We start from the raw sequence: 21,498 nt of genomic DNA on the forward strand, positions 1-21,498 counted from the left end.
TTGTTTGACTTAAATGACTTGTCGTTCGCTCATTTATCTAATCGACTCTGCTTTGAACTTCTTGTACGGGATTTTGATGTTCTCTAGGGAATCCAAATCAGGTACGCAACAGCCTACAAGAAAAATACTAGTAATTAAGTTTATCTATGGTCAACCATATACAAGTAGACATAATCAACGTACGATATACGCTTATCCGCATGAAACCACTAACCTATATGTTCCCAAACGGACCTCAAACTAGAGATGACAATTTGGACCCGATTTTAGGGGTCCCGACCCTAACGGGGAGGAGATTCCCCGATATAAATGGGAAAAGGGACAAGGATGGGGATGGGGATGAAAAAAATCCTCGTAGTCGGGGACGGGGATACATATGTCCCCGCCCCGCCCCGCCCCTCCCCTCCCCACCCCCTCCCCGCCCCGGCCCGGCCCATCCCCTCCCCACCCCACCCTTTCCCACCCCTTAAATCTAATATATTAATATAATAATTTCTAAACTATTAAGTTCTAGAAATTTTTACATTATGATTTATTAAAACTATAACTTTAATTTTACTAATTTTTGAATTATCAATTATCAGCTTTTACTAATTTCTGAACTATTAATTTAATATATTAAAAAAACCCCAGAATCTCATTATTATAAAATACAAATGCACCAAATTAATTTTATTTCAACTTCAAAACTTAGTTAGTCAATCCACCAGATTTTACACAAAAAAAAAAAAAACAAATTATAAACTTGATAAAATCAATTGAAGTAAATGAAAAGTATTAAATTTAATGTTATTATAAAATTACCCTAAATCATATACATGAAGAGCTACTAATGAAGAGATTGATTATTGCATATTGTTAGATTTTATAAAAACTTTGTATTTAAACTAAAATAATAATTAATATTTTGTAGCTCTTGTAATAAGTGATATTTTGGAAGAATATGATTTATTTTATTTATTGAAATACATAAAAGAATTAAAATTTATATTTACGGATATTGAGAGGGGATTTTTCCCCGCGGGGACGGGGCAGGGATGGGGAGGAGATTTTTCCCCACGGGGATGGGGAGGGGATTTTTTCCCGTGGGGACGGGGAGGGGATGAGGAGAGAATTTTCCTTCGCGGGGAGGGAACGAGGATTCTTTTTTATCTCCGTAACAGGGATGAGGCGAGGATGGGGATTGATATCCCCTACAGGGATGGGGACGGGGATTGACCCGTCCCCGCCCCTCCCCATTGTCATGCCTACCTAAAACCGAATCATACGTCAAACAAATTCATTATAAATGAATAGAAGTAGAAACCTCTAGTTTTCTTCTAAGTCACGGCCACGTGCATTTATCGCTTCATCCCGTTCTCCCACATAAGTCTCCGGCGCACGTTAGTCTTCACCACCTCACATGAATGATGAACCGTCACTTATAGTAATACCCAGTCTTTAAATCCAAACCCTAATGTTGAATAGATTATAGATTGCTTGTTATCTTGAAGTTGAGCTTGAGATTATTTAATTGAAATTTGAATACGATGATGGGCTCTGACAACCAGGGCTTCGTGGAAGCCCATCTTTTCGCCTCACGAGAAGAAATGGAAAATCTTATCCTCCACGACGACTCCACCACCACCAACAAATCCTACTCAGATTACCGTAGCGCAACGTCATTAAGCCCGCCGATCCTCGCGACTCCCGCCGATTACGATCCCTTACTCTCACCTCCACTGTACCCTAACGCACCGGACTATAACTATCACAATCATCACTCCTCTTACATCGAGCCTCCGTCTTACGCTGACGTCATCTTTACTCCCTTTGATCAAAACAGCAACAACAACAACACTGACAACCAGATCAACGGCATCGAAAGCACCAATGAATTCCCTGATTCTCCTAACTCACCTTCAAGTAGCTCCGATTACATAAGAATCACAGTGTCAAACCCGCAGAAGGAACAGGAGACGTCCAATTCGCTGGTGCCTGGTGGTAACACTTTCGTTACTTATTTAATTACCACACGAACTAACATACCGGAATTTAATGGATCTGAGTTCAGTGTACGGAGACGGTTTCGTGATATCGTTACGTTATCTGATCGGTTAGCCGAGTCGTATAGAGGGTTTTTTATCCCTCCCAGGCCTGATAAAAGTGTTGTGGAGTCTCAAGTGATGCAAAAACAGGAATTTGTTGAGCAAAGGCGAGTGGCATTGGAGAAGTATTTGAGGAGACTTGCAGCACATCCTGTCATAAGAAAGAGCGATGAATTCAAACTGTTTTTGCAGGTGCAGGGGAAATTACCGTTGCCTACCAGTACTGATGTGGCATCAAGGATGCTGGATGGGGCGGTGAAGCTGCCTAAGCAATTGTTTGGAGAGAGCACGGCTGTTGTGGCACCTCATGAGGTGGTTCAGCCCGCGAAAGGTGGAAGGGATTTATTGAGGTTGTTCAAGGAGTTGAAGCAGTCAGTTGCTAATGATTGGGGTGGGTCGAAGCCCCCTGTGGCTGAGGAAGATAAAGAATTTCTGGAGAATAAGGAAAGGATGAATGATCTTGAACAACAACTCAGCAATGCTTCTCAGCAAGTAATGCCTTGTCATAGATCTTTGTTGTTAGTATCTACGTGCATGGCTGTATATGTTGCATATATGAGTTTAGGTCTTCTATTTATGAATGTGAATTTGGGGCTTGGAGTGATCATTTAATGTTGGTATTATTGTATTACATGATTTATAATGCCACTGTTCTTATTGTGTATGTACTTGAATGTGTGTGGAGCTTGGTTTCTATCTGCATGTGAATGTGTTTATGTCAAATTGTATGTTATCTATATGTTTACTTTTTTTGTTGTTAATGAATGTATATGCCAGACTTAGGTTAGACTGATTATTGAGTTGTTGCTTTCATGCTTTGAATGTGTTTAGGCTGAAACACTCGTAAAGGCTCAGCAAGATATGGGAGAAACAATGGGAGAACTGGGATTGGCATTCATTAAGCTAACAAAATTTGAAAATGAGGAGGCAATGTACAACTCTCAAAGATTACGGGCCACTGACATGAAAAATTTTGCAACTGCTGCTGTTAAGGCCAGTAGGTTCTATCGTGAATTGAATGCACAGACTGTCAAGCATTTGGTAAATTGCTATTCCTTGACAATGGATGATTATCAAAGCATTAAAGTTGATGGAATTTTATAAAGCTTCATTGTGAAATTGATTTCTCGCGAGATGAAAAATTAAGCTTGCCAGTTGTAGAGTGGATACCCTTTATTTTAATTGGCATTAGTTATATTACCATCTAATATATTTACAATTGTAATAAGTACTAAATACTTTTTGTTTAATGTAGTTTTAGGAAAGTTCTGCTGTTGCTTAATTTGTCCTCTATTTTGTCCATATTGTAGGATACCCTCCATGAATATCTCGGGCTTATGTTAGCTGTCCACAGTGCATTCTCAGACCGCTCAAGTGCTCTCTTGACGGTGCAGACTCTCTTCTCAGAACTGTCCGCATTGCAATTGAGGGCTGAGAAGCTTGAGGCTGCCTCATCAAAAATATTTGGTGGTGACAAGTCACGTATTCGCAAGTTAGAAGAGCTTAAAGAAACTATAAGAGTTACTGAGGATGCTAAAAGTGTTGCAATCAATGAATATGAGCGAATCAAGGTATTATAACCTTCTAAAACCATTTTTGTGTTACTGTTTGGAAATGAGGCAATCCTTTTTTTTATGCTCTTGGGTCCAACACTTTCTACCATCCTTTAGTGTATTGTTGTACCTCGCAAAGCATTGGGTTGAGTGCTAAATATCTTGCCTTTCTTTCATGAACTCGAACAAAGTTTTGTTTCCTAACCAATTTGGGGTCAGCTATGGAAAGCTATTGTCTCCATTCAGCTTTTTATGGGCACATAGCTCTTTCTGAATCAGCTTAGGATGTATCTCTTTTTGCTTTACTAGAGTTCTCTTATAGGAAATCCATGTCCCATTTAGCTTTTGATGGGTTCATAGGTCTTCCTAAATTAAACTTATTTTGCCTCTTTCATTGCTTTACTTCTGGTTTGTATTTCCTTTCATAGTGAACTGCCTTCAAGTTGATCTGAAATTATTCATTCCTATTGGCTTTGTAGTTGGATTACATGGCTGAAAATATAGTATCCCACCCTTCTGTTTTTCATAATGATTTGAATCTATCTGAACTTATTTACCCTTACAAATATGGGCGTTCTTATTTGGGCCTGATCTTTATATGGACATTAAATGTGATGACAACATTGCATTTTTGCTACAAAACATGGGATTCCCATTTCATCTCATAGAGATTTTATTTATGTTGCTTCATGTCAATGTCATGTCGTCTTCCTTGTCCCTGTCATTAGTATGATTGGTCCAAGATAATAATTGTAGTCATATTTAGGGAAATCTTATGCATTATTTTCCTTGATGTTTTGTTCATATTCATACTTTGATGATATAACTTCCACATGATGGCTTTGTTGATCTAGATTTTTTATTTTGATAGAGCTATCTTCAGCACTAATTTAATTGTTGTGAGCAAAACTTTGGAAGCCACATTAGTTCTGCAATCACACGTCTGGTGATATCCTAAATCTAACGTTTGGTGGTCATGAGATATATCTTATACAGACATCTATTTTACACCCTGGGATTAATTGTTTACTTGGGTATAGGATTGCTAATACTGCCTGGCTTATTTTTAACTTGATTGAATGAAATGATATATTTTCATTTTTGGAAATAGGAGTGCACTTGCAGTTGTTTGACTTTCAATTATAAAAGTTGGATGTTGACTAGTTTGGCACCTTGGGTGGAAAAAGTTTTTATCACTCTCTTTTTTATTTCTATCTAAAATAGGTTGTCAGGCAAATAATTTGACACCACTAGATGTAAATAATGGAGGTGAAAATGTTGCAAAGATGATAGCCTTTTCTATTGCCTTTTTATTGTTCAGGAGCTTCCTTTCTAATTTTGGTGTAAGATTCATTGACTGGTTGTAACATGAGTTTGCTTGATTAATTTGCTTTTGTATTTTGACTAACCATGCTAGTATAAGATTTTAGAATGAGCAATGATGGGATCCACATGGGTTCTTTACACTATTTCCTGACAATAGCCTTTTTAACAATGTAATTGTAGGAGCATAACAGGATTGAACTTGAAAGGCTTGACAGAGAAAGGCACGCTGACTTCTTGAACATGCTGAAGGGGTTTGTAGTAAATCAGGTATTTTCACTCATCTTGTATCTGGTCCATATGGTATGAAAATGCTATTACATAACTTCTTTTGAGAGCCATGCTGATTAGACTTCGGCTAGTGACAAAGGGATCATCTGCTTGTTGTTAAGTTGGGTTTTATCTCCAGTAATGAACAGGGTTTAGTTAGTTCATGCCCTAGTTTTTGTCCCAAGGCGTTAGTTTGAACATTTTTGTTGCATGCCTTTCAAAGATTTAATTAAGCAACAATTTCTATAACGTTATTAAGCTCTCTTCTTCTTTTAGGTAATGGGGATGCGAATAGAGTGGAATATGTGGTACAGATGTGTGACTAGCATGTGTTTAAATATTTGTTTGAAGTTGTTTCTGTGGTGGTGGATGATCTGGGCTGAGATTTGAACCATTCTTTCAAGTTGACTCCACTTCTGCAGAGCATGATTCCATAAACTTGCTTATATAATGACTAGAACATGTGTTGCATTTATAAGTGGTGTCAGCCATGATGGAAATGGCTTATGTCATACAATTGAGTCTCTCAAGATATATCTGTGCCCATCTATGAAACAACTTAGTAATGTGAGTCTTTGTGTGACCAGGTGGGATACGCAGAGAAAATCAGTAATGTATGGGCAAAGGTGGCAGAAGAGACAAGTGGATACACAAACGATGGCACTTAAACATGTGGCTGTACATGCAAATCTTGAGCTTTTTCTTTTTTCACCACACAGTCAGTTTGTAGTGGTCCATTAGTACTAGGAGATAGAATTACATTGATAGTAATTGAAGAAAAATGGAGCCAGTTTGAAGTTGTATCTCTTAGGAAAATGGTTTAAATGAAAGTTAGCATTTGATATTGTAAATCGGTTGTTACTGTTTTGGTATTTGGAAAAAGACTTTGCTGTTGTTGATTTTGAGGTGAAAATGAATGAGATGATGATAATGACATTGCAGCTAACCCACCAATATATATATATATATATATATATATGTGGACATTCTTTTTTAATTGGAAATTTTTTATATTTATTTGATGAATAAATCTAAAATATAAGAATTAAATATATAATTATTATATTAAGTAAAAGTTTATTGAAAGTATTTGGTTTTGGATAACTTTTGCCAACGTCTAGGTTATATCATCATTGGGTGAGATTGCGAGGCAGGTATTTAGTTTTGTTTTTGAATTAAAGTGGAATAGTTTAGTACTCCAGGATCGTCACAAAGCCTACAACCACACGATATGTTATCTGGTAGTTTGGTTTGGATACAACAAAAATTACAAATAAATAATGAAAGCGAATCTGCTTCATTCAGTGAGCTTTTATTTTGTTGTCTCTTTCGGTAGCTTTAATAAATAAAGTAGTCTTCTTTGATCTAACCAAACCGCGTTTTCCAAGGTTGACTGTCTCATCGGTCTACATAAACCATTTTCATTTCTCAATCCAATCCAAACCAAACCCTAACCAACTTACAATCTCATCTTATGGCTACTGACAACGGTGAAGAAAAGCTGCTAGCTGTTGCGCGCCACATCGCCAGAACCCTCGGTCACAATGACGACACCATGGCCGATGATATTTTGCAGATCTTCTCCACATTCGATGGTCGTTTTTCTCGAGAGAAATTGGCTGATGATGATCCTCGTCCTTCTGCTCCCCTTCCACTCTCCCTTAAATCGCTTGACCGTCGGATCTCTCAGTACCTCGCTTCCGACCGTCTCATCTGGGCTGACTCTGCCGATTCCTCCGCTTTCCTTGACTCTATCGATGAGTTAATCGCCACCTTGAGACACTGGTCTCCAATGGCTGCTGATAAGTCTATCAACTCTTGTTTAGTTCGTGCTGACGACTTGTTGCAACAGGCCATGTTTCGTCTCGAAGACGAGTTCAGATCTTTGATGGAACGAGGTGCTGAGTCTTTTGAACTCAGTGACTCAACTGGTAATCTCTCCTTTGATGATGAAGATGAAGATGAAGCTGAAGAGGAAGACGCTCTCGATGACCAACAGATCCCAGTCGCACAACCACTTAGTGATTACGATATCATCATCGACGCTCTCCCCTCCGTTACAATTAATGATTTGAATGAGATTGCGAAGCGTATGGTCGCTGCACGGTTCGGCAAAGAGTGCACCCACGTGTACAGTAGTTGTCGGAGAGACTTTCTAGAGGAAAGCTTGAGTAGGCTAGGCTTACAAAAGTTCAGCAACGAAGAGGTCCAAAAGATGCCTTGGCAAGATGTGGAAGAACAAATTGAACGTTGGGTCAAAGCTGCTAATGTTGCTTTGAGGATTCTCTTTCCCAGTGAAAGACGGCTGTGTGATCGAGTGTTTTTTGGGTTCTCCACCGCGGCTGACTTGTCATTTATGGAAGTTTGTCGTGGGTCGTGCATTCAGTTATTGAATTTTGCTGATGCTATCGCTATTGGGAGTCGATCACCTGAAAGATTATTTAGGGTTCTTGATGTGTTTGAGGCTTTGAGAGATTTGATGCCTGATTTTGAGAGTGTTTTTTCTGATCACTACTGTTTGGTACTTAGGGATGAAGCTTTGACTATATGGAAAAGATTAGGAGAAGCAATAAGAGGGATTTTTATGGAATTAGAAAATTTGATTCGCAGAGACCCTGCTAAAGCTCCCGTTCCTGGAGGTGGGCTTCATCCCATTACTCGGTATGTCATGAATTATGTTCGAGCTGCTTGTCGATCCAGGCAGACACTGGAGCAAATTTTTGAGAAAGATTCCTCTTCTTCACTATCCGTCCAAATGGATTGGATTATGGAGTTATTGGAGAGTAATTTGGAAGTCAAGTCTAAAATTTATGGAGACCTTGCTTTGTGTTCTGTTTTTATGATGAATAATGGAAAATATATTGTTCAAAAAGTGAAAGATAGTGAATTGGGATCGCTTCTGGGTGATGATTGGATTAGAAAACACAATGCAAAGGTCCGCCAATATCTTTCCCATTATCAGAGAAGTTCCTGGACTAAGGTTTTGGCAGTTTTAAAGTTGGATAGTAACGCTTCTGCTCCGAACAGTGCTGCTCCTCCTGTTGCAAGGTCTATGAAAGATAAGCTCAAGTCCTTTAATTCGTTATTTGATGACATATGTAAAACTCAGTCTACCTGGATCATTTTCGATGACCAGCTTAGAGAGGAATTAAGAAGCTCAGTGGCAAGAATTTTGTTGCCCCCTTATGGGAACTTTATCGGAAAGCTTCAGAACGTTCCTGATATTGGGAAGCACCCAGAAAAGCTTGTAAAGTATGGTGTAGGGGATATTGAGGCTCGGATTAACCAGTTGTTTCAGGGAACTGGTGCCTTGTCTGGTGGCAGAAAGTGAAAGGTAAGAACTTCTGTATATGTAGTTCAGTATAAGTTGCTATTTTCTTTTTCATTGCCTGATGGTTTGTGATCATGTACTCTGAGTTTTTATGTGTTCAGTGCAGTTTCTGTATCCTCTATGTGTATGAGAGGGAAAAAAGGATAAGAGAGAGTAATTTAGATGCAAAACAATTGCATTACTTCATTTTGATTCTATTGGGTTGCAAATGTTTCTCGCTAATAACTACATATATATATATAATTGATTAACTATGATAAACTCAGTCAATAGTTTGGCAGGAACTGGAATCATTCTTAAACCAGTGATATCTTCTTTTGTTACAGCCTTTTGTTTGAATCATAGAATTGTAGATGTCCAGCCATCCAGCCATCATTGGATTATCAATTTCTCTAGTCAGTTGGAGTAGTTGCCCCTATATATGTTCATCTATGCATTTTCATTGTTTGGCACTAAAAATCTGTTGTGGCAGATGGAACCCACATACTACTGCATTAGTGAGCCATATTTTTCTTACTTCACAGAAAGATCTTTAATTGATCCGATAGAATGCATTAGGGGCTCAGATCATTGGGATAACTGGGAAATAACGTTGCCTTCCTGGTGTTTCCCAATTCTCTAGTATACTGCTTCAGATGGATGGAGGCTAACCCAAAATAGAAACTGAGGATCTGTAACACCAGTTGGAGTAATTTGATTGCATAAGATTGAGCTTTCTGAAATCCAGGTCCTGCAGTACCTCTGTCTGTTACTGTAGAACCCGTTGCACAGATATATTAATGTAAATTGTATTGTCTTAACTACAATGTTGTTATTGATTTAATTTCTTGCTACGATAAAATACACTGGAGTAGAGATATAGAAGTTGTTTATATTCACTGGTGATCGAGTGTAAACTGCTGTGATTAACTTTTTCAGTATTTGGGGTTTCCCCTTAGTTGAAAAATCAGGGAAAGGAAAGGGCTGGTGTTTCATAGCAGGTGATTGAACTTCTCCGCGCGCACATGAAAATACAGATGAAAGCTCCTTAGTCATCTGTCTTTTTTTTTTTTTTGGGCTTGAGTGCAAATTCTAATAGAATTCTTTATAGGAATTGAAATGAATGCATGTCCATGATAATCTTTACAAGGACTTGTGGAATGAGGGACAAATTTTTGGCAGTTTAGCTAACCGTATTTATACATATCCTGGGCTCATAGACATCTGCATAGCCAAGTTTGGTCCCATAATTCAAAGTGATCCAAACATATAATAATATATTATTTGTGTATCTAATTGTATATTAAAAAAAACGTAAACATAGATTTTTTGATGCGGAATTGCCCTGATATAGTGTGGAAAGCTGTCTAGAGAAATCTTGGTACCTACTGAAGTCGAGCTGGTACCTCCTGGTTGGTAGATCATAGTAGTTCAAAGTTACTGGTTCCGTCCCTGGAGTGATGACAGCCACAGCCCCACCAACTTTTTAGCAGCTTCTTCACGTACGAGCCCATTAAGCTTAGTTATTCGTTGAATGCTTGCTGTATGAATTCTTAACTCTTTTTTTATAAGAATTGAAAATAACATAAGACTGAGGTTAAACATTTTAGTAATGTTGAACATTATTATTGTTATATAATTTTCATTTTTACATAATATAAAATGCGACAAATCTCATTTGATAGCTCTGTACTTTTGTCTTATCTTTCCAAACTTTTTTGTATACTTTATATAAAACAATGTAATATTATTACTGTTACAACAATGAAATTATGAATATTGGTAGTGAATGGTCTCAAGTTTTGCTGGATAGATAGCCCTGTGCATCCCAATATTGACATTACAGCCACCCAAGGCTTTACTTTGAATCGAGAAACAGTTTAAGACAAATCGTAGTACCGTACGCCCTTGAACCACCTGCTAGGTCTCAATTATTTTTGTTTTTTCAATTAAATTTAAATGTTATCAAATTAATAAACATTGAAGCAATACAGTCAAATGGTGAGCTGGATCGTGGATGAAAGCCGCCCCACCCCACGACCACTGCTGCAATCATGCACATATGTTGCTCGTTCTTCTCAATTTTGATCAGTCTTTCTATTTGATTCTCATTTTTGACTTTTTTATTAGTTTCCATCCAATACCAAAATGTTTTCCATTTCCATTTTATCACCTACCTCCCTCTCCTTTTTTTTCAAACCTCTCATGCTCATTCATTATAACTTCTTTTAATTTCAATCTCCTGTAATATACATATACATAGATATATATAGGAAGTTTATTAGTAAATGAAAACGCCGTCCCTTCCAGCTTCTTGGGTGTTCTCTCTCTCTCTCTCTAACTCTACCCTTGTAACTGCTGTAATGGCAGCCAGAAATTCAATGTTGGTGATAATGAAGAAGGTGCTTCTGTTTCTGCTTCTTGATTTTATGGTGATTGTTCAACATGGCGAATGTTCTTATTCTGGTTTAAGTGATTATCATCAACAAATCAATCGCTTAGCTTCCATTAAATCTTCTTATGTCCGAGTTACCCCTCCTTCCCGAAGTTACTCTACTTCTCCTGTGCGTTCTTAATTCTTCCTCTCCCAACTAATTAAACTTCTTTCTTTGTTTATGTTCATCATTAATATGTAATTATACGTTAATCATGCAGGGTTTAAGCAATTCCCGTATTCATCACGCCACCGACTATGGAGGCGATCCCACCGGAGTATCTGACAGCGCCGATGCACTTGAACAAGCTTTGTTTGACGCCTTCAGATCTCCTATTCAGTCTTCTCAATTAATCAAGGGTGTTCCTGACCTCGGCGGCTCTCAGCTTCATCTCGACGGCGGAACCTACAAGATCAGCCGTCCCTTGCGGATTCCGGAGGGTGGTGCTAATTTCATGGTAATCAAGCTCTCCTCCCTCACCATCATTTTATGATTTTATGTATGTATTGTGTTTAAATTATGTTATGCATGTTATTATAATAAAAATACATTAAACGACAGATTCACAGTGGGACGCTTCGAGCTTCCGATGATTTTCCGATTAATGGGCATCTGATTGAGCTGAAATCACCTTCAAATTCGTTTTCATCTGAATTCATCACTCTCAAAGATCTCATGTTGGACTCCAATTTTAGAGGCGGTGGAGTTGCTGTTATAAATTCTCTAAGAACCACCATTGATAATTGTTACATTTCACATTTCACCACCACTGGCATTTCAATCGAAGACGGTCATGAAACCATCGTCACCAACTCCTTCATCGGTCAGTACATCAACGTTGGTGGTGACACCCGCGAGAAGTATTTTTCTGGCATTGGAATCAACATCAACGGCAACGACAATATCATCACAGATGTTGTTATTTTTTCTGCATCCATAGGTGTTTTGGTACAAGGCCAGGCCAATACCCTCACTGGGGTACATTGTTATAACAAAGCAACTGGATTTGGAGGAACCGGAATTTATGTCCGGGAACCAGGTTTTACCCAAACCCGGATCATAAACTGTTACCTCGATTATACCGGTATTGTGGCAGAGGACCCAGTACAGCTACAAATCACGGACTCTTTCTTCCTGGGGAATGCCTTCATTTTGTTGAAATCAATCAAGGGTAACATTTGTTGTGTGAACATTGTTAACAACATGTTTACGGGTGATTATACGGGGGTCCGAATGATCCAATTGGACGAATCAAACGAACCGTTTAGCAATATTGATCAAGTGGTGGTTGATGGGAACAATGTGAGGGGGATGGTGCTTAAATCAACGGTTGCTAAAGGGACAGTATGGGGAAATGGCACAAGGTGGACCGTTGATTTCTCTCGGGTGCTAATATTTCCAAACCGTATAAATAATGTACAATACACATTACATGTAGGTGATGGAGGAGTGTTTCCCAAGCATATACTGAGGAATGTTTCGGAAAATCGAGTCACTGTGGAAAGCGACGTTCCAGTATCAGCAACGGTACATGTATCAGTGGATCAAAACATGATCCGTTATGTATGACTGATTAATTAATTAATTAATTAATTCATGAATTTTATGTATTTTTTTTTGTTTCTATATGGAAATTAAATTATTGTTCAAACGTTGATTATATATACTATATGATATAATAAAGTATGCATTATATATATAGATAAAAGTAATATTTTATGTATTCATTTTTTAGTACACACATAATGTATTATCTTATGATTGGATATTACTTTAATTTAAAATCCTTTAATTATTTAATAATATAAATTAAATATATATTCATTTATATATTTAAAGTCGATATACATAATTTTATTGATTATATAATCTTAATTTCAACTACTAATAAATTAGGACCTAGAAGTCCAATTAGCTTTGGAATTGAGGTAACGTGGCCTTGGCAGGAACAAGTACATGGAATATAATGAATGAAATTGCTTGGTTAGTTCTTAGTTTGTAAGCATTATATAACAAACACATAGAAATTTCATAAAAAAACAAAAAAAGTTAGGTAATAATAACGTAAAGAAATGGGCATTGTGTTTCCATTGAGTCATTGACTAATATTTGTTTCAGTAATTCACATATTTTGACCTAAAATGTCACTTGACTAACATAAATTACACTTTGAACGCATTGTAAATATTATGATTATTATTATATTATCCTTGTTATTTGACACAATCCATCACCCACCACATCTCCACCAAAACAACCAGAAATCCATTTATCTCTGCCACCATTTCTCTTGGTGACGAGCTCCCTAAGCCACACTCTCTTACTTTGACCCACCTACCTTGCCACATCTGTGAAACCACCTCCTATTTTTAGTCTTGATATAATCTTGAACGCTATTAAAAATTTCTATATAACTAATTTTAAAAGTAATAACGAAAGTGACTAACCCAATAGTCGGTTTTGCAATTATAATTGTTTGAATCGATAACGTAATTCTTATTGACCTTTCGTATAAATCAAATGAACGAAAAATACCAAAAAGTTCAAATTCATTGTTAATTACATTGATTTAATTAACATTGACATACTTGTAAATCTATCTCAAGCCACGGGGAAAATTTCAAAGAATTCAAATTAAAATACCTAATGACTCATAAAACCACTACATTCATAAACCCAAGTCCAAATAAAAACCATACAAACACAAGTATAGACCAAACACTTCATTCCACCAACCAAAATTGAAAATCCCCACACATAATTGAATCCAAAATCTACAATTACAAACCCTTAAAAGGTAAGAAGAGAAATTCTAAAACCATAAGAAGGTGAAAGAGAAGAGGTGGTGGCGGTGGGAGAGATGTCAAATATAAAAATAATAATAATAATAATTAACTATAACGATAAAAAATGAAAATATATAAATAACGATGATAAAAAAAGTATCAAAATATGAAATACGAGAAAAGAAGTATTACGAATTATCTCTTCTATTTATATGATTTTTTATTTTGACTATCTTTTTGTCTCTCTATATATATATATTTATTTATTTATTTTACATTTGATAGGTTTAAACGACGTTAGCAAAATTATTTTTAGTTAGAAAAAAGTGATTTTTATATTTTGGGCGTGAAAAGTGTTTAAAAACCAAACCTAGCACGGAACAATGTAAATCACTCTTTTCAAATACCATATGGGGAAAAAGAAAATTATAAATGTTGCCTCTCCTTTGTCTTTATTAGGAGATTTTTGAAACTAAGTGCTCAATATAGAACATGGTCAATTTTAATCACCTCATATTTATTTAAAAAAATAAAATAAAAACATAGCTTAAAATCAAATAGTAACATTCATAACCGTTGTGATGTGAAAGTTTGTGATTGACCAAATGTGAACACTAGTTCAATAGTATTTTATAATAAATACATTTGATTTTTCCATCCTTCTAAATTCTAATCACCATTATTTTGATTTATTTAGAATAATTAGAAAATAAAGTTTATTCAATCATAGGTTGTATGGGTATGACTTGAAAATTTTAATAGCTAATAACTTTAAAAGTTGATAATAGGAACCTAGTTTTGAATTATGTGATCTATGATGTATTTTTTAAGAAAAGGTAAGAATAATTACAACAAAATTATGTATATATTTTTGTATATAATTTAAGTATATAGATATAATCAACTATTATGTAATTAAATAATTATGAATTAAAAATAAAGTAATGTTCAATCATATGATGACACATAATCTCTATGTATAAATCCTATGTATAACCTCAAAGAAAATTAATTATACGATGTCACATTGTATATATACTCAAATTAAATATAAAATATATCTATATAACATTGTTGAAAAGATTAACACATAATTAAATTTTTGGGTCTTTGAAAGCATTTAAAACCCACTTGTAACCACTAATCATCCAACTAATTAAAATCAATAAATTAAAAAAAAAAACTTAAACTATACTGTGTATATAACCCCAAATAAAATTTTAATAATTCAATATACATTTATTTTATTTTGGGTATTAAAAAATTTTGAAAATAAAAATAGTTGATGGAATGTTACAAGATATTTCCAAATCTCATCATGACCCCGACCGCACTATTCAACTTAATTGACCTCAAAATTAATGAATTAAACGAGGGCTACATATTATGCAACAATAAATAAAATATTGTTTATGATTACTCAAATTTAAAAAATGTGGTTTTTTAATTTCATACAATATTTATCAAAAATCAATATCTTGCATGCAATATTGAATAATGTTGAAATAGCATTAAGTGATTTTTATATACCCATTTGTCACTTGTGATTTCTGAATTTTCAATTTTTGTAAAATGATGTAAAATTTATAATAAATAAAAATGTTCTCAATTAGTTTAAATAAAACAAAATAAATAAAGATATCACATTATATTGTTTTTTTTTTCTCTTCAAATATTTTGGCGAAATAACCCATAAAAATCGAATTATATACTCAAAAATACGTATATATAACATTGTTTTTAAATGTTTTATACTTTTAAAGTAGAATTTTGATAATTTTTTCAAACTAAGGGAACTAAAAAGACATTGGTTTGGGCAATAAAAAGAGATTTTCATTTGAAGTATTTAACTTGAAAAGTTTTTATATGTTTAGTCATTCCTAACCATAAAAGAAATTTAAAAACTTTTGGCTTCCTTATTATTATGAATTGTTTTAGCTCCTTGTGTAGACTGACTATCTATCTTCATCATACAGAATAGTCATTGAAAGCTTAGGTGGCAAGCAAAACATAATAGAAATTCATATATGTACCATAATATTGAAATCAACATTATCAAGCATTATTCAAAAAAATGACAAGAAGATTATATGCTATAGTGCAGACTATTTATGTAATGTAAAGGGGTGGACCAAGGGAACCCCCAATGTTATTAGTAGCCATTTCCAGAAACACAGATTGACTCAAAAACTTTGGGCCATATAAGAGAAATGGGCCTTTCTTCGACCAATTTCTATGTTGGGTTTATTATATCATTGAGACAATCCAGTATAACAAAATTTCTCGAAGTAGAGCCAGTATGGATGACCAGGGATAGGTCAACTATCTATTTCTATACTTAGTAGTCTATGTTTTTACCTTATATCATTACCCTTTTATTTATAGAAGGAAGTGTGACAAAAGCTTGAATTCAAGTTTTTTATTTAAAAGTTTGAATATTCTATTAATTTTGTTAACTCTGGTTTTAGGGGAAGATACATATTGATTAACCATTTGTACGTGTTTACAATGTGACAAGTGCTATCTCCTTCATAATTTTATATCCCACTCACATCACAGCCATGTCAAAATGGTACTTAGCAAAACTTTTAACATCCAGGTCTATACCTTAGAGATATAAATGTCATGGAGCCAAATGGTTCGTTAAAATCATATATATATACATAAGGGAAAAAGACTATTTCCCACCCAAATTTTAACCGAATCTCAAAGTCATACCCACAGGAGATGAAAAACTCAAACTCTCATCCATGGCCAAACAGTTATCCAAATTTTTTGTTAGAAAAAGGGGTAAAATCGTCATTTTATCTATGAACTGTGAACTTCAAAATTTTTATCATTTCCCCTCTCCAAGTTTAAAAACTAACGTTTTAACCCATCTTTAAAGTTTAAAAAGTTTATACTTCACCCCTAGGGTTTACTTTTTTCTCTGGCCACCACCAATGGCTGACTCTTTCCACCGATCTCTCTTTTTTAGCTACAAAGGATGACGAAGGACAAACTTTTGTTGCTTAGATCTGGACAACGAAGCATCATCCAGATCTGGAAGAACAGACAAAAGATGACACTCCGTCGTCGAGTCTGGACAACGCGATAAGCGACGAAGGATGACAAAGCGTCATCCTTTGTCATTTGGGTCGTGTGACGAAGAGATCTCTATCTCTTCGTCACACCACTGTCGTCCACTAGGAGAAGGAAGAGGTCGAAGATGACGTCGAAAGATGCAGTTTAAGAGTGGGGGTAAAACTGTTGTTTTTGAAAGTTATAAGAGGCGATTGCATTGTGAAAAATATGGAAACCCTAGGTTTGAGGGTGAAAATGTTACTTTTCAAAATTTAAAATTTTTAGATAAAAATGAAATGCTAGTTTCTAAAACCTGAAGGGGTGAAAAGTAATAAACTTTATAACTTTTAATATAAACAATAAAATAACTATTTTACTCTTTTCTTTAACAGAAAAAATTTACAGAAGTTTGGCTATGAGTGAAAGTTTAGGTTTTTCATCCCCTATGAGTGTGACTCTGAAATTCAGCTAAAATTTGGGTAGAAAATATCGTTTTTCCCATATACATCAAATATGAGCGAGTTTGTTTCTGTTATTTTGGCTGCCAGCAAGGCACCCACTTGATCCAATTGACCAAGTAGGTGCATTATTCAAAGATTAAGTAACCCAAATTTTGGAGCTATCAATCACTTCTGTCAAATCTATCATGTATATTATCAATTGATTTATATAAAAATAAAACTCCATTTCCCAATTGACTTTTATCACTTGTTTCATATGGGAATGAGATTTTCTCAGAACTTGTACGCCATCGTTTAGCTAGTTTATATTATACCTTAACAACTTAAATATTGATTTTTGATTAAAAGAAGAAACATAGATTAATTTATAGCTGTCGCACTTGATAACTACGTAAATTATATTTTATTAAAAGGAAAAACTATAGAACAAAATGCTGAAATAAAGAAACAAAGACAAGTCAAATTGCCGCATTCGATCTTTATTTTTTCTAAGCACCAGCTTGTTTCGCCTTGTTACATGTTTAACCTTTCAACACTCTCAAATATAAACAACTATAAAGAAAGATAATGGAGCTGGCTAATACATATATATAGTTAATCAAGCAGTTTATGTGGAATAAGGCGAACAGGAAGGCCTTCAGCAGGCATGGGCAATGGATCCACAATTATTTTCTCATCAGAAATCAGTTTCTCCCAGTTAAACCTTTTCACCACATTATGCATGAACACAAGTATCTCCAAACGTGCATATTCTTTTCCAGGGCACATTCTGGGTCCTCCTCCAAATGGAACAAATGTATACGGAGCAGGTCCATTTCCTTCGAATCTTGTTGGGTCAAATTTTTCTGGTTCTGGGAAATATTCTGGGTTCCTGTGTGTTGAATTTGCACTCCAATGCAACTGCAGATAATATTTAAAAATTAACTCAGAAAGTCTTGTCAAAATCACATTTGTATATAAAATGGACAATTGTTAATGTAAACATGAATGTAGATTAAACTGGCCTTCCAGCCCTTAGGAATGGAGAAGCCATTGAAGACAAAGTCATTAAGGGCTTCCCTAAAAGCTCCCTGAAGTGGTGGGGCAAGCCTCATAACTTCACATGCAACATTCCATGAATACTTCATTTTCTGAACGTCTTCCCAGTTCAACAACTCCTCCGGCTTCTTCGATTTTGCAATCTCCATTTGTTCTGCATATATATTTCCGAAAAGATTAGACTTAATATATTGATGATAATATCGACGCTTTTTTTTTATAAATAATTTTAGTGTATAGCGCGAGCTGCTTACTCGATCTGAAGGAAAACTGATTTCCGGGATTTGTTGCCACCGTTTTTTGATATACGAAAAAAAATGAAAAAGATGATTACAAGTGAATGAAATGGTAAAAATTACATACCCTCGAATACTTGCTTGTATATGTGAGGAAGTTCAGAGAGATATTTGATGATGAAAGTAATGGCGGCACTGGATGTGTCGTGGCCGCTGATCAATAAGCCAAGAGTTTTATCAGCCACGTCTAAATCATTCATGTGCTCACCATTTTCATCTGCTGCTTGTAACATATGTGACAATATATCTTTAGGGGAGACTGTGTTTTCCGCAAGATCAATCTTCCTTTGTTTGATAATAGCTATCAACTCCTTCCTGATCGTATCTGATGCCTTGATAGCTCTGTTGAATGGAGTCCCCGGAAAATCTAGAGGAAGAGAAATGATTCCTGAAGCCAAAACATTAAAAGGATCCGCAAATTTTGATACATGCTCAGGATCCTCTAGGCTTAAGAAAACTTTGCATGCAACCCAAAAGGTGTATCTTTTTGCAAGTGGGAAAACTTCAACTTGCTTTTTTCCTTCCCAACCAGCCTGAAAATGCCTCTGCGCAATTGAATCCATCATTCCGATGTATCTCATCAAGGCCTCCGGCTTTAGAAAATTTGGTAACATCTTCCTCATCTTCTTGGATTCTTCTTTGGAAGATGTTTGCGTAGATGAAGGGAAGATCTTGTTAACAGAATTCGGCCACCAGGCTTGGACGAGTTTGTTCTCATTGGAGAACAAGAACTTGTTAGAAGCAGCACCACAAACAACAATGGTGGGTTCAGCTAGGATTGAAGTTTTGAAGACTGGAGAGGAGTATTTGGCTATTCTTTCAGAAATAAACTTCTCAGGATGACCCTTTCGGCCAGTGTTGAGAAACTCAAGACTCTCCCCTATGAATGGCAAGCCCATGTTTCCCGGAGGAAGGTTAGCGTGAGAAGATTTGGATTTATTGTGAAAGAGATAAGCAAGAGACACAGCAAGAAAAAGAGTAAAGAGGATTAAGCCAGAAAGGAAGAAAAGCTCCATTGCCACTTCTGTGAAATGTTAGCAAATATTTGTTTATGAAGAAATCAAAATGCAAAGAGAAATATTTATATAGGAATAAAAGCAATGAGAAATGGTGAGGTAAAAGACATAATTGGATTTACTTGACCGAAAAAACAGTAGGTAAATTGGTTGAGGGTGTTTGACGTCAATTAAAAGAATCTGTAACATTAATTTAAGCTTATTCCATTTTATGGTTTTTTAATCCCAGCAAGTATGATAACTAAACAAGAAAAATATTTAAATTTTTTGGGTTTCAATTTTTATTATATTTATAAAAATTTAATTTATTTGATATAATAATTATAAATTCAATATTTATATTTTAAAATTTACCTATTTAACAAATTTAAATATAATTTGTTTTATTAAAAATGAAAAGAAGTAACGCAAGTATATTACGGACACATCATTCAAAAGTTTGATTTCATTATTTATATAATTTGATATCTACTGCATGCCTTTTTTTTTTTTTTTTTTTTGGCTCCATGATTTATCAAGCTCTGCACATAAGTAACCTCATTTCTTTAGGTTAATTAATTACTCTTCCTGTTGAATTAGCCCAACATTGATTGACTCATCACTAATTAGGTCAACCATATCAAGACAGGGAAAGGTTGAGAAATTAATTAAAATAAGCATAAAATCTTTCGTTTATATCTTTTTTTATAAAGTTTGAGTGATTTTATTTTTTAAATAAATTTAATTTTTATTTTAATAATATCCTTTATTTTATTATTTCATATGCGAAATAGTTTTTATTGAATAATTTTTTTCTCTTGTATTATTATATTGAATATACAAATTAATTTTTATATAGTTATTGATATTTACGAATTGAAAACAGATTAATTTCTGATATAAAAATTGATATTTACAAATCATAACGAAATAATGAATATAACTACATAGAGTGCGTGTGGATATAAAAGGATGTATGAGAGTGTGAAATGATACGTACAGATGCAGAAGGGTGTGAGCTGATGCAAACGGGTTCTAGCAGATGTATGCAGGTGCTTGGGCGTAAGAGCCGATGAATGTAGGTGCAAGTGGATATGTACGGGTGAGCATCAATATATGCGGGTGTACGTAAATACACAAAAATATATAAAAATACATACAGGTGCGTGCGATATATACAATTGCACTACATAATATTATATATATAAATATATATATTATATTATATGATATAATATCTATGAAATATATTATATTTTTTATTATATTATAATATATTATATATATATATATATATATAACGCACACTCCTTTTTTATATATAAAAAAATATAATATATTATCTCGTGCAACCATATATATCATGTGCATTTATATATATTTTCAATATGTAAATATCAATAATTATATAAAAATTAATATAAAATTAATTTGTATATTTAATATGATAAACAAGAAAAAAGAAGATTACCCAATAAAACTTACTTCAAATATAAAGTGATAGGATAAAAAAATATTATTAAAATAAAAGTTAAATTTATTTAAAAAAATAAAATCATTTAGAGTTTATCGAAAAGGATTTAGATAAAAACTTCCGTATATATTTTAATTAATTTAGTAAAAAAGGTATACCCACATGAGTTCTTGGTCACACTATTCTATGCCAAGCGGGCTGAGTATATAAATAGTCAATTGATTAGTTAATTTCTAAATTGTAGTTGGATACAATATTATTAAATTAATAGGATTAGCTTAAACTTTTTTTTTAAGAATCTGCGGTTAACTTTTGTATTTCTGACAAACCATTTGCAATTAACTATACTGTGTGGCCTGGATATGATCTGAACTGACTCAGTCTTGAAAGTTGATTTGATTCAATTT

General features: G+C 34.6%; 4 protein-coding genes and 1 long non-coding RNA gene across 10 annotated transcripts; 3 read left to right on the plus strand and 2 right to left on the minus strand.

The window, feature by feature from the left end:
* Positions 1-114: 114 nt before the first annotated feature.
* Positions 115-1,387, minus strand: LOC123209592. The gene is made up of 2 exons (XR_006501091.1): positions 1,252-1,387; positions 115-234 (listed from the first exon to the last, which is right to left on the minus strand). It is a non-coding gene; the product is annotated as an uncharacterized LOC123209592 (long non-coding RNA).
* Positions 1,341-6,132, plus strand: LOC123209591 (sorting nexin 2A-like). Its single transcript, XM_044627691.1, has 5 exons — positions 1,341-2,579; positions 2,919-3,128; positions 3,398-3,658; positions 5,147-5,233; positions 5,821-6,132. Exons 1-5 carry the CDS (start codon positions 1,530-1,532, stop codon positions 5,899-5,901), a joined length of 1,689 nt encoding a protein of 562 aa, XP_044483626.1. The 5' UTR covers positions 1,341-1,529; the 3' UTR covers positions 5,902-6,132.
* Positions 6,133-6,511: 379 nt separating this feature from the next.
* On the plus strand, positions 6,512-11,328 carry LOC123208328 (exocyst complex component EXO70B1). 6 transcript variants are annotated; one of them, XM_044625773.1, is made up of 2 exons: positions 6,512-8,567; positions 11,199-11,328. In XM_044625773.1, exon 1 carries the CDS (start codon positions 6,708-6,710, stop codon positions 8,562-8,564), a length of 1,857 nt encoding a protein of 618 aa, XP_044481708.1. In that variant the 5' UTR covers positions 6,512-6,707; the 3' UTR covers positions 8,565-8,567; positions 11,199-11,328. The 6 variants fall into 6 exon arrangements, with proteins under 6 accessions (XP_044481708.1, XP_044481705.1, XP_044481704.1 ...); XM_044625770.1 differs by lacking the exon at positions 11,199-11,328 and adding an exon at positions 9,868-10,330; XM_044625769.1 differs by lacking the exon at positions 11,199-11,328 and adding an exon at positions 9,898-10,330.
* Positions 10,582-12,606, plus strand: LOC123208329 (polygalacturonase QRT3-like). Its single transcript, XM_044625776.1, has 3 exons — positions 10,582-11,107; positions 11,199-11,435; positions 11,540-12,606. The coding sequence occupies exons 1-3, from the start codon at positions 10,832-10,834 to the stop codon at positions 12,545-12,547; spliced, it is 1,521 nt and encodes a 506-aa protein (XP_044481711.1). The 5' UTR covers positions 10,582-10,831; the 3' UTR covers positions 12,548-12,606.
* Positions 12,607-17,730: 5,124 nt separating this feature from the next.
* On the minus strand, positions 17,731-19,680 carry LOC123205827 (beta-amyrin 28-monooxygenase-like). The gene is made up of 3 exons (XM_044622876.1): positions 18,690-19,680; positions 18,293-18,480; positions 17,731-18,188 (listed from the first exon to the last, which is right to left on the minus strand). Exons 1-3 carry the CDS (start codon positions 19,636-19,638, stop codon positions 17,883-17,885), a joined length of 1,443 nt encoding a protein of 480 aa, XP_044478811.1. The 5' UTR covers positions 19,639-19,680; the 3' UTR covers positions 17,731-17,882.
* Between the last annotated feature and the right edge of the window lie 1,818 nt (positions 19,681-21,498).

The sequence above is a fragment of the Mangifera indica genome, chromosome 2 (genome assembly GCF_011075055.1).
Source record: "Mangifera indica cultivar Alphonso chromosome 2, CATAS_Mindica_2.1, whole genome shotgun sequence".
In the NCBI taxonomy this organism is placed as follows: Eukaryota; Viridiplantae; Streptophyta; class Magnoliopsida; order Sapindales; family Anacardiaceae; genus Mangifera; species Mangifera indica.